The sequence below is a fragment of the Budorcas taxicolor genome, chromosome X (genome assembly GCF_023091745.1).
Source record: "Budorcas taxicolor isolate Tak-1 chromosome X, Takin1.1, whole genome shotgun sequence".
NCBI lineage: Eukaryota > Metazoa > Chordata > Mammalia > Artiodactyla > Bovidae > Budorcas > Budorcas taxicolor.
The window spans coordinates 131,165,857-131,179,172 of NC_068935.1; the positions used below are offsets into that span (position 1 = coordinate 131,165,857).

A 13,316-nucleotide genomic window follows, 5' to 3' on the forward strand; every position below is an offset into this window, starting at 1 on the left:
TGTATATGGTGTGAGAAAATGTTCTAATTTCATTATTTTATGTAGCTGTCCAGTTCTCCCAGCACCACTTGTTGAATAGACTGTCTTTTCTCCATCGTATATTCTTGCCTCTTTTGTTGTAGATTGACTGTAGGTATGTCAGTTTATTTCTAGACTCTCCACTCTGTTCCATTCTGTTCCATCAATATATGTGTCTCTTTTAGTGGCAGTACCATGCAGTTTTGATTATTGTAGCTTTGCAGTGTTTTCTGAAGTCTGGGAGGGTCATATCTTCAGCATAGTCCTTTTCTATCAAGATTGCTTTGGCAATTTGGGTCTTTTTTGGTTCCATATAAATTTTAGGATTATTTGTTTTAGTCATGGATATTTTGATAGGAATTGCATTAAATCTATAGATTGCTTTGGGTAGTATGGCCATTTTAATAATTTTAATTCCTCCATTCGAAGAGCATGGGCTATCCTATTTCTTGAAATCATCAGTTTTCTTCATCAATGTTTTTAAGTCTTAAGAATGTAGGTCTTGTACCTCCTTGGTTAAATTTATTCCTAGAGATTTGTCTGACTACTGTGGCTAGGACTTCTAATACTATGTTGAATAGAAGTGGTGAGAGTGGGCATCCTTGTCTTATTTCTGAATTTAGTGAGAAGGCTTACAGCTTTTTACTGTTGAATATTACATTGGCTGTGAGTTTGTAGTAAATGACTTTCATTATGTTAAAAATGGTCCCACTCTACCCATTTGAAGAGTTTCTAACCATGAATGAATATTGAGTTTTGTCAAATGCTTTTCCTACTCCTGTTGAGATGATCTTGTGGTTTTTGTCTTTTGTTGATGTCATGTATCACACTGATTGATTTGCATATGTTGAGCTATCCTTGTGACCTTGGAATAAATCCAGCTTGATCATGGTGTATGATTTTTTTAAGGTATTGTTGGGTTTGGTTTGCTTTTATCTAATTGTTAATTGCCTGCTTTCCCTCATTATAAGGAAGCTCCCAGAGCAGGAATTTTCTCCTGTACCCTGCTTCTCCCATGGATCTGTGCCATGTAAACCTTTATTGACTGAAAGCAAACAACATAGACTTTTCATCAGTAAACTCTAGGCACAGTCACATATTTCCATCAGATCTATATTGTATTGTTAATTCTTGAGAATATGCAGTCATCTGAAATGTTTAGTAATTAAGTCATCTTAATGGAGCCTAGTAGCAAACATGGGATAGCTTATTTTTACAATCTGAAGAGTAGTTAGCATCAAAAAAAATTACATATTCTTTTTCTGTTTATCAAAAATATATAATAGTTGTCATATTGTGTTTATACCATATGCTTCTCATTACATAAATTCACGTCCCTGGCATCCAAGCAGTACCATGCATTTGACAAAAGAAGGAAATCTGTAATTTAGGAAATTTATAGTGTACTTTGTTGCACTGAAAACAAAATTTTAAAGATGCGATTTCTTCATTTTCACACCATACTGATTTTATACCAGAGAGAAAATACCACATTCTTACAAGTTCACTAAATGAAAGGTGTGTGACCAAACAATGAGTTTAAGATTAAACTCATGGGTTTTATCCCCTTGGTTATAATCAGACTAGAATAAATGAATGGGTCATACCAAAATGACCACTTCTCCATCTAAAGAAGAGCAAAATACCTCACTCTTCTCAAATTGGCCTTGGGGAACCTCAGAGCTCACACATACAATAGAATTTATGCTAGATGGAATTAAAAGGAGATTCTGCTTCCAAAACTGCCATAAGACATAATTCAAAGTTAGAGTGGAAATTGTTTCTACCAGAATGTGTAAATGTCTTGTTTGGGGTTTCCCTGGAGGCAAGAAGGTGAATGCCAGCAGGTATTTGGAAGGTGATTCCTGGGAACACTGGCAAGGGAGAGAAAAGTGAGACAAGGAAAAGAAGGAAGCCATAGGAGAGTAAGTTACGAAGCCTGTTTCCTCTCTGGGCCTCTGGACATCATTCCCACTGGGGACTGCTAAGGGAGGATGTATGATATGACTCAGTTTTCCCAAACAAGGGGTGAGGTGGCTGGGGTATTGACTCACCAAGTCCCTATCCATCATTGGTTTCAGGCTGCTATCAGTAACTAAGAAACTCTCAAAGAGTTGCAGGTGTTCACAGTAAGAAGCCTTTGGCAGTTAATGGATTCAGAAGTCTCGGTGCCCTTAGACACACATATTTGATCATGTATCATGTTCAGTTCAGTTCAGTCACTCAGTCGTATCTGACTCCTTGTGACCCTATGGACTGCAGCACACCAGGCCTTCCTGTCCATCACCAGCTCCTGGAGTTTACTCAAACATATGATGCCATCCAACCATCTCATCTTCATCCCCTTCTCCTCCCACCTTCAATCTTTCCCAGCATCAGGGTCTTTTCCAATGAGTCAGTTCTTTGCATCAGGTGGCCAAAGTATTGAAGTTTCAGCTTCAGCATCAGTCCTTCCAATGAATATTCAGGACTGATCTCCCAATCTATTTGCCATGAAGTGATGGGACCAGATGCCATGATTTTGGTTTTCGGAATGTTGAGTTTTAAGCCAACTTTTTCACTCTACTCTTTCACTTTCATCAAGAGGCTCTTTAGTTCTTCTTTGCTTTCTGCCATAAGTGTGGTATCACCTGCATATCTGAGGTTGTTGATATTTCTCCTGGCAATCTTGATTCCAGCTTGTGCTGCATCCAGCCCAGCATTTCTCATGATGTACTCTGCATATAAGTTAAATAAGCAGGGTGACAATATACGGCCTTGATGTACTCCTTTCCCAATTTGAAACCAGTCTGTTGTTCCCTGTCCAGTTCTAACTGTTGCTTCCTGACCTGCATACAGATTTCTCAGGAGGCAGGTCAGGTGGTCTGGTATTCCCATCTCTTTAAGAATTTTCCACAGTTTGTTGGGATCCACACAGGCAAAGGCTTTGTCATAGTCAATAAAGCACAAGTAGATGTCTTTCTGGAACTCTCTTGCTTTTTTGATGATCCAACAGATGTTGGCATGTATCATGTTAGTCCCTCTTTGAAGTCCCTCAATGGCTCCCAGAGCCCATAGGATGAAGTCCAAACCCTTCAGCCAGGCTCATGAAGCTCGTCAGCATGCTAGGCCAGTGGTTCTCACCAGGACAGTACCACTTTCATGAGGGTGTTTTGAAAATTCACAGTGGCTTTAAAAGTAAGCATGATGACTGGGGGCGCTAATGTCAGTTAATGCTAGACATCCTGAACTTTATATCACCCACCCCAGGCATTGTGCCTGGCCCCAAATGGATACTCAACAAATTAATGTGTACATGTAACAGCTCTCACAGGATGTGGAATAAACTCTAGAAGCAAAGCAGGATGGATCTTAACCACAATGGAAGAAAAAAAAATCCACTCATTTGTCTATCCATTGATTCTTGAGATCAAGATCCCTTTGCTGAAATTAACCCAACTTTGCCATTTCAAATACAGTCTTTGGGGACATAGATGATTTTTTCCCACCCTCCTCCCAAACAAAGTGCTTGAATCAGGCAACTTTGGAGAAAGACAGTGAAGGGTCCAGAGCTCTTTTGTTGTTGTTTAGTTGCTCAGTCACTTATGTCCGACTCTTTTCTGACCCCTTGGACCATAGCCTGCCAGGTTCCTCTGTCCATGAAATTTTCCAGGCAAGAATACTGGAGTGCGTTGCCATTTCCTTCTTCAGGGGATCTTCCTGACCCAGGGATCAAACCTGCATCTTCTGCATTGTAGGCAGATTCTTTACTGTCTAAGCCACCTCGGATGGAGAAGGCAATGGCACCCCACTCCAGTGTTCTTGCCTGGAGAATTTCAGGGACAGAGCAGACTAGTTGGCTGCCGCCTATGGGGTCACACAGAGTCAGACATGACTGAAGCAACTTAGCAGCAGCAGCAGCAATAGCAAGCCATCTGGGAAGCCCCCAGAATCCTTTGCAAGCACAACATAGAAGTAGAAAGTGAGACCCAAACAGGTAGACTGGATTGAACTTGGCACTAAATTCTGATTCTTCTCATTTCCAGTTCTGGGCTTTTTTTTTTTTTTTAACCAAATAGTGCCTCACTCAAGAATAGCAGAACTCCTGTGAGTTAGGACAGTGGGTTTGGGGCAAATTATTTTCTGAATGAATACAGTTGTCAGGGTTTTCTATTTTCTAGAAATCTTGACATTTAAAAATCATTTTATAAGATGATTCATAAATGCAGGGAGTCAAACAGGGACAAACATTTGCATGTAGAGAACACAAAGAATTTATTTTTTCCCTTTTTTATTTCTGCAGGCTTTCCTTGTGGCTCAGCTGGTAAAGAATCAGCCTGCAATGAGGAAGACCTAGGTTCAATCCTTGGGTTGGGAAGATCCCCTGAAGAAGGGAAAGACTACCCACTCCAGTATTCTGGCCTGGAGAATTCCATGGACTGTATAGTCTATGGCATTGCAAAGAGTCAGACAAGACTGAGTGATTTTCACTTTTTTTATGTCCACAGCACCCTAAAGTACTTCTTTAAGACTTAGGCTATTTATTCTAATAGTATATTTACATTTCTGTCACCTAGGGGTAGGGATTATGTCTTAGTCATCTTTATACCTCAACCAAACACTGTCCAGCCCGTGATGGCCAGAAGACATCAAATGTTTGTTAAGAATGAATCAATCTATAAACCATGTATGAGAACTTTTTGAAAATAGAGAGGTAAATATGTTTTAAAAATTTTTTGTTTTAACAAATTTTACTATTTTTATCTTTTTTTTAAAAAAGGTCATAAATGTAGTTCTAATCTTAGAGTTCACAGAATATTTCTCAACCCAACTTTCCCAAATCAAGTTGGAGTGACTTTGAGTAAAAGCCTTTACTCTTAAGGGTATCTAAACTGAGTTTCCTGGCTTTAGCTCTCAGAAATCATTCTATAGGGTTTACATAGGAAAAAGAAAATAGACAAGCCTGGTAGGTGTATGCCAAGTTATTATTACATTCAATTGTGAACAAGAAAATAGCAAAAGATGTTTACACATGGGACAGGAAGGAAGTGTTAGGATGAACTCAAGCCATACCTTCCCCCAGTAAAGACAGAAAAGCCCCTGATGATTGAGTGCCTTAAGTTGGAAACATGAATTTGGTAAAAGTCAAGAGAGCTCACACGCAGACAACAGGATTTTATTCATGGACAAAGGGATTTTTCTATATGGTAACCACATTTAAAGGGTCATAGACTCACTTAACAGAGTAGGCAATGGCACCCCACTCCAGTACTCTTGCCTGGAAAGTCCCATGGACGGAGGAGCCTGGTAGGCTGTAGTCCATGGGGTCGCTAAGAGTCAGACATGACTAAGTGACTTCCCTTTCACTTTTCACTTTCTTGCATTGGAGAAGGAAATGGCAACCCACTCCAGTGTTCTTGCCTGGAGAATCCCAGGGACGGGGGGACCTGGTGGGCTGCCATCTATGGAGTCACACAGAGTCAGACACGACTGAAGGGACTTAGCAGCAGCAGCAGATTCACTTAAAAATCTGAAGAAACTCCTATTGCTCCTCACTAGAACATACTCCCCTCCCCTCCACATACAACATGATTCACTGTTGCTGGTGGTGAACTGATCCCTGCCCCCTTCCCCACCACCACCACTTCATGTCATGAAGAATGAAATCTGGTGGCAAAATTAATCTTCAGTGAGATCTAACTTCAAAACCATGTTCCTTCTGTTATGTTGATAAGTGATCTTAACATAACATTTTGTCTGCTCTAAACCTCCCATTGATGTAAAATTGTGTAGTGATATCTACTTTATATCAATATTGTTTGGAGTAAACAGTTACTATCTCCAAAATGTTTGAAAGTGAAAGTCATTCAGTTGTGTCCGACTCTGCAACCCTAAGGACTATGCAGTCCATGGAATTCTCCAGGCCAGAATACTGGAGTGGGTAGATTTTCACTTCTCCAGGGGATTTTCCCAACCCAGGGGTCAAAGCCAGGTCTCCCACATTACAGGCGGGTTCTTTATCAACTGAAGTATCAGGGAAGCCTAAAATATTTAGCAAGTCTGAATCACTCCACAAATATCAATTACTTTCTCTTCCCCAAATCTCAAGTGGGAAGTTGGCAAATTTGAGGAGAAAATGGATCATGATGGGTTTTTCTCCTCTTTTAATCTTACCTTCATTTTTTCCTGCTTCCTAAGAACTAAGAGTCCTACTGTTTAAGATCACACATTCTTATATTGCTGGTTGTCCAGCCCATGTCACCAGGGAGTAAAGGGAACCAGGGACCATCTGTGTACCCATCTCCACCAAGTGTCCTCACTTAGTGGACAATAAATACCAGGGCCTGGCATTTTGTAGCTTCCAGGTAAATGTTTTATGGACTTCCCTGGTGGCTCAGATGGTAAAGTGTCTGCCTACAATGCAGGAGACCCTGGTTCAATCTCTGGGTCAGGGAGATCCCCTGGAGAAGGGAATGGCAACTCACTCCAGTATTCTTGCCTGGAAAATTCCATGGATGGAGGAGTCTGGTAGCCTACAGCCATGGGGTTGCAGAGAGTCGGACATGACTGAGCAATGTGGCACTCAGGTAAATGTTTGAGTAAGGACAGAGGGTAGGAATCGAAAGGGAAGGATAGAGGCTGTGAGGTGGGAAGGGAGAAAAGGAAAGAAGACTGAAGTTGTTTGGAATTTTTTTTTCAACCTTAAATCCCCAAGAACAGAGTCCTTGACAGGCACGGGATGAAGGAAAGCAATGGGTCCCTAAAGGCACACTTTCCCCTGCAGAATTTAACAGTGTCTGCATTGAGTCTAACACTTACTTCTTCACTGCCTCCTTTCATGGAACAAGCAGAGATGAAAAGGAAGAGACTAGGAAAAGACATCCATTTCTAGACCATGTTGCTGGGGTACAACTGATGGAGAAAGTGAAGAAGCCATGCCATTTTCTTCTTCGGTAGGACTGGTGATGGAGAAAATGTTGTAAAGTTTGAAGGGGAGGGCTGATGTGATGGAAACTCAGGGACATGAACTCATCCTGGGTGCGGCCTCAGGCAAGGTGCTTCACACATGGAGTTTTTCCATCTGTAAGATGTCAGAGCTGGTCCAGATCAATGGACCTCAATCTTGGTTCTCCAATAGAACCGCCCAAGGAGTTTCCAACTGTCCCCATGCCCAAGCCATAGTCCAGACAGTAGACTCACCTTGCGTGGGACACAGGCCTCAGTAGTTTCCGTTTCCCAGATGATCCCAATATGCAGCTGAACTTGAGAACTACTGGGCCAGGTGGTCTCTAGACCCTCACTGCCCTAAGTTGTTCTCAGCAAACTGCCTGGGCACCACTTGGGTTCCTTTTTGTAATCAAGACTCAGCCCTCATTCCAGAGCCACACAGACAGAACCTGCATTTTCACAAGTGCGTGCTAAGTCGCTTCAGTTGTGTCCAACTCTGCGACCCCTGCCAGGCTCCTCTGTCCATGGGATTCTCCAGGCAAGAATACGGGAGTGGGTTGCTATGGCCTCCTCCAGGGGATCTTCCTGACCAGGGACTGAACCTATTTCTCTTGCATCATCTGCATGCATGCAGGATCTTTGCCATTAGCACCACCTGGGAACATTTTAACAAGAGACCCTCCAGGTAATTTGTATTGACATTAAAGTTTGAAAACTCTGGCTTGGACACCCTCCCACCCTGCCTTTTCATGCAACAGTGCTTTACTTCTGGTGTTGCTATTTCAGTATAACTTCTGGATCGCAACCCCAGGCAGATCATAAGGGTTGAAAGCTTTATATGTGTGTTATGTGTATATATTCAGCAAGCACAAAAATACCCCATCGCTCCTGTGCCATGCAGGGAGCTAAGTGGAAATAGATTGGGAAAAAATAAGTATTCCTGTAAAAAGGGCGGGTGATTTTATGATTCTGATCAAAGATTGCTTTTCCTTTGTAGAATGCAGTAGGGCCGTCTAAAGAGCAGTTCTCCTCAAAGTCAGCCCTGCCGGTGTGGTTATAACAAACACCTGCCTCTAAGTGGCGGTTTGTGTCCTGCATCTTCTCGCCTGGCTGCACATCATTTCCAGGTTTCCTTCTCTGTTCCTCACGTTTCCTGACCGTGCCCTCATCGATAGCTCTCCCCAGGAAATAATGGGTGCATTGGCGGAGGAGTGTTTGACTTCCTCTGAAAGTTTCCCCTTTCATGTTCCCCTTGTCATGTTCGTCACCTCCTTTAATTAAACAAAAATCACCTCGGAAAAAACAAAGCAGAGACCACATCAAAATGCTGAAACTAAAGCTAGAAAGTGACAGACAAACGTTATGCGAGATGTAATTGTGACCCTTGATAACGCAGGGCTAAGCAGGTGGGAGGCTTATTATGTTCTAGTAGGACTTTTTTGAAGAATGGTGATTTTGGAGGAGGGAGTGATTTGGGTCTGAATGTGTGGGGAGAAGTGGCATGGGTAAAAGCTTAAGTCTCAGTTCAATTCAACTTCTAGACTTTAGGTCACAGTCACTGTGGGGCCTTGCCCACATGCCTACGGCCTTAACATTTTGATGGGACTCCACCAGCTGGCATCTACAGGACTAAGGGCTTTCTTTGGCTCAGCTTTCTGCTCTCAGCTCAGCAAGCAGAAGTCCTGGGATCAGTGCCCTGCTAGAAGGCAGTGCCCTTTAGGCAATCTCTGAATTCAGATGGTGTCTAAATACCCTAGCTCCCTCGCCTGTTGCACGAGAACCCATGGCGATGCACAATCTAGGCTGGCTCTGGGTGATGCTGGCAGCCTGATGCTTCAGTGGCCCTGTGATAACTTGATACATTCCTGCTATTGTTTTTCTCCCTTCGTGATTCACTCCCTCACTCCCCTACTACTGTTTTGTGTGCCTGTAGAGCAATCTGCTGCTGCTGCTGCTGCTAAGTCGCTTCAGTCGTGTCCAACCCTGTGTGACCCATAGACGGCAGCCCACCAGGCTCCACCATCCCTGGGATTCTCAGGGCAAGAACACTGGAGTGGGTTGCCATTGCCTTCTCCGGTAGAGCAATCTACTTCTGCTCAAATCCTTGCCTTAGCATCTGCTTGTGGGAAAACCCACACTTAGACAAATTTAATCTTGCATTTGCTTTAAGATACCATTCATTCATAGGTAGGTATACCATTCATACCTTTATATTCTTTCCATTCAATTTTGATATTTTTGGTTGCTAGAGCTCATTATGATATGAAGATTTCAAAGGGTTTTAGTAATGGCCTTGAAGAGATCATCTTATTACCTTGTTCAGGAGACTCACTGACATCTGAAGTCACCAAGGAGTCAGAAGATGAAGAAGAGGGCTCAGTATAGTAGTGGCACAGCCCAGGGGGAGATGCCTGCTGGTCTCCAATCCTGGTGCTATACTTGTTAGCTTTGTGAACTGGGGCAAGTCATTTCACCTCTCTGCCTCTCAGTTGGACGCTTCAAACATGAGGGAGCTATTCACCCTAACCTACACAGTTGTGAGTGTTCAGTAAGATGTGTGTAAAGTGTTTAGGATAATGCTTGTCACTATTAGCTATGAACAGTTCAAGGCTTAAATGGTTACTAACCAAGGATACTGAGTCCATTAAGATGTCTTCATCCATAAAACAGAAGATCCAGTGGAGCATGGCTTACTCCAGTACGGATGTCCATGGTTTGCAGCAGGCATCTGCCATATCCCCATTTTGCATATTTCACTGCCTAGAATTAAAGCATATACCCATTATGTAACCAGGAGTCAAGCTTACAGTCAAGACAAATCTCCTCTTTATATTCTTCATTTCATTTCTGCTAGCAAGTCACAGGTGTATCAGACTGTTTGTTACTGCTGTGTAACAAATTATCCCAATAAGCCTCAGTAGCTTGGCTGGTGCTGCTGACCGTGACTGAGTTTATTCATGCATCTGTGGGTTGGCTAGTATACACTAGGCTTGCTATAGGTCTGCAGGTGACCAAGTAGCTCTGTTCCCCCTGATCCTCATTCTCTTTGAGTCAAGAGGCTGGCTGGGGCATGGTCTTCTCAGCACCATAATAGAGGCCCAGGTCTTAACATCTAGGCTTGGAACTGGTCCTTATGCCATTAGTCAAACAAGTCACACAGCCACGTCCAAAGCCAAAGTGTGGGACCAGAGGCTCTGCCCATCGTGAAGCTGCAGGGTGTGGGTGCAGGGAGGGGGTGCAGGAGGGACCAGTCATTCATTCTATTATAACAAGTTGTCAAAACAGAGAACCTCTAAATACCCACGTGGATTCTCTGAGCTCACATAGCACTGGTGTTTCTATCATGGTTTCTGCATTGGTTATTATATTACAATATCCTCTGGCGGCCCCCATGTCAGGAAAGCTGTTGCAAATGAGCAGGAGAGATCACTTGTCAGCTGAAGGGGTCGCCCAGAACCTGGTGACCCGGTGATTTGCCATCTGGGAAGAAAACCTCGCAGAGTATGAAAGCGCAGAAAGTAAGGAAGAAGTGTCTTAGTGAGAGAGGGAAGGACGGCGGGTGGTGCTGGAGGCGGTTCCCGGCCACTTGTGCACAGCCCGCCCCTCCCTCCCTCCCGCACCGGAGAGGAGCTGCAGTACGCCTCTCCCGGGCGCCCCTAGCCTCTCCCGGGCAGTGAGCGCCACCGCCGCAGTTGCCCAGCGTCCCCTTCCCGCCCGCGAGGACCGAGCCCCAGGAGGAGCCGAGGCCGGAGCAGCCGAGGGCAGCGGAGGCGGTGGCCCCGGGGCGCCTGGGGTTCCACGCCCTCCCAGGGCGGCGCAGCAGGAGGCACGGAAGAAGGAGGACCCCGCGAAGATGCTGCAGCCCTGGGCTCTGGCTCTCCCGCTTCTGCTCTTCTGGGTGGCAGGTGGAGTAGGGAAGGCAGCCAGGTGAGTGTCTGGCTGACGACTGGCCCCAGGCCAAGAGCTTCCCCGCCCCCCACCGTTGGCCCCTTTTCTTTGTCCCCCGTGCCCCTAGGCACCCGTGGGCAGGTGTATCTGTGCCCGTTGAGACGGAATTCAAAGAGGGTGTCAGGCTGGGTGCGCCTACGGACTCCCCCGCGCTCCCCTCTGGCGGGCTTCGCAGAACCTCCTTGGCATCTGCTGGGCCCCACCTGGCTGCATCCTTAGGCAGAGGGACCCACCGGTGCGTGTGGACTCAGTGGACTGCAGACATCCACTGTTGGGCCGGCGTGCGTGTCTGTGGGTGGCTGTGTTCCGTGCTTGTACCGTCCTGTGTTTTCCACTCTATTGGAAGGGGGCCAACTGATGGTCAGTGGCTAGTTTTGCTGTGGAAGGAGGGGGAAAACCAGAGGAGGATCCATGGTGAGGGTTTACAGAGCCCGCTGTGAGGGGCTGAGGGGCCCTCTACTCAATGCCTTTATGATTAATGTTGATGAACTGGAGAGAAAGGCCGGGATTGTCAGATGAAATTGACTCTCTCTTCTTGCCCTGGCAATTCAGCGTCTGAAGCTGTTTCTTTACTTCTCACAAACTTTTCTAAGCCCTGATACTTATTTTTCCAGAGATCAGCAAAGCCACCTAAGAAATACACACTTGTAGTGCATTATGTAGGCCTGGCACTGTCCTAAACACGTGAGACTTATGAACCCATTTACAGCCTGTAAGGGCTCTCCCTGGAAGATACTGTTATTATAATCCTCGAGTTGTAGAAGAGAAAAAGGAGGCACAGAGAGGTCTAGTAGCTTGCCCCAAGACGCACAGTCAGTAAATGAGGACACCAGCGTTGAAACCCAGGCCATCTGGTCTGGAGTCCCTGCTCTTCCCCAGTGCTGCGCTGCTGCTGTTGTTTAATTGCCCAGTCATGTCCGACTGTTTGGGACCCCATGGACTGTAGCCCCGCAGGCTCCTCTGTACATGGAATTTTCTTGTCGAGAATACCAGAGTGGGTTGCCATTTCCTTCTCCAGGGGGTCTTCCTCACCCAGGAATCGAACCCACATCTCCTGCATTGGCAGGCGAGTTCTTTACCTTTTACTTTTTGAGCCACCAGGGAAGCCCTAGGACAGCCTTTTGGGAATCACTCACTGAAAAAGTATTCCTGGTTCTCCTGCTTTCCAAGGCATACCCTAGTTTCTTTGTCTACTGTGGCACTATTGAGCACTGTTGGGCTGGGCGGGACAATTATTTGTTCAGGGTGGTTAGAGAGCGGTCCTATGTACTGTAGGATTCTTAGCAGCCTCTGTAACCTCTGCACACTAGATCAGTAGCAATTTCCCTAGGTTGTGACCATCAGAACTGGGTCCAGACATTGCCCAAAGTACTGCTATGGGGCTGGGGGTTTTGCACAGTTGTCTCCAGCTGAGTGAGGACCTCTGCACTATTAGTTTTTTTTAGTCAACAGTTTCTGTGGAGAGCTGGCTGAGAGCCTTGGTTTGGAATGGGCTTCTTAAAGGCGAGCCTAGTTATCTTTGTTTGACTTACAGGAAAAATCTTTCATCGGTGTCAGTCACAATATTAAGGGATTTTGAAGTTCAAATAGAATAAGCTTCAGACCCGGTTCTTAGAATGTATGATCGCAAGTGTCAATTTCCTTTTTGTGATAAAAATGTAAGGAGATGCAATTTGCTCATGATCACATTTGCTGGAATGCTGGAGGTTCTGGCACCGCTAGAAAGCCCACTTAAGAAACATCAAGTGCTATTTGGAGATGAGACTAATAGTTGTTCTAGCAGTGGACAAACGGACCTCCAGGAGCCTCAGTTTCAGAGGGCCACCAAATTAAATCAGCAGTCGAAAAGCTCCCAAGTTAAACCCAAGACTATTACAATGGAGGCTTGACGTCAGGATTCTGCAATTGCACAGTTTGAAAGATGTGAACCGTGGTTTCTGTCTGTGGTCTCAGGTTCACGAGCTGGTATGCTCATTATCTGTGCAACATGCTTGGAAACGTCTCACGCTCAGATTTTCAGGAACTGCCCAGGGACCAGGTGTAATCACCTCCAGCCCCCAGGTTACAGACAGGATGTTTACAGGAAAGGCAAGGTGCTCGTAGCACAAGAGCGTGTCCACTGGTTATTTCCTGAGGTTTTACGACTTTTAGTAAAAACTGACTGCTTTATAGGGATTTCTAAGATAAGCACCTGTTGTTGTATTTTTTAATTGAGACACCGTACCATAATTTCAGTGACCTAGAAAATTATATGCCTCTTAAATGGTGATTAGTGTATTAGTAGTCAATTAACAGTCATCAAGTGAATAAATCCTCAACAGCATGAATTTTTTTTCATCTTCAGCATCAGAATTTGGCATAAACCCTTTACTTTTATCTTGTATGCTACTTGAAACGAATATTCTAAGTATCGTTGACTTACA

General features: G+C 44.7%; 2 protein-coding genes across 2 annotated transcripts in view; one reads left to right on the plus strand and one right to left on the minus strand.

Moving 5' to 3' along the window:
- LOC128069669 (epidermal growth factor-like protein 6) overlaps positions 1-13,316 on the minus strand; it is a 220,378-nt gene that overhangs the window by 120,140 nt on the left and 86,922 nt on the right. The window lies entirely within an intron of this gene.
- EGFL6 (EGF like domain multiple 6) overlaps positions 10,799-13,316 on the plus strand; it is a 53,773-nt gene continuing 51,255 nt past the window's right edge. Inside the window, exon 1 of the mRNA XM_052663247.1 lies at positions 10,799-10,872. Within this exon, the coding sequence (XP_052519207.1) occupies positions 10,799-10,872 (74 nt within the window). The remainder of the gene's footprint in view (positions 10,873-13,316) is intronic.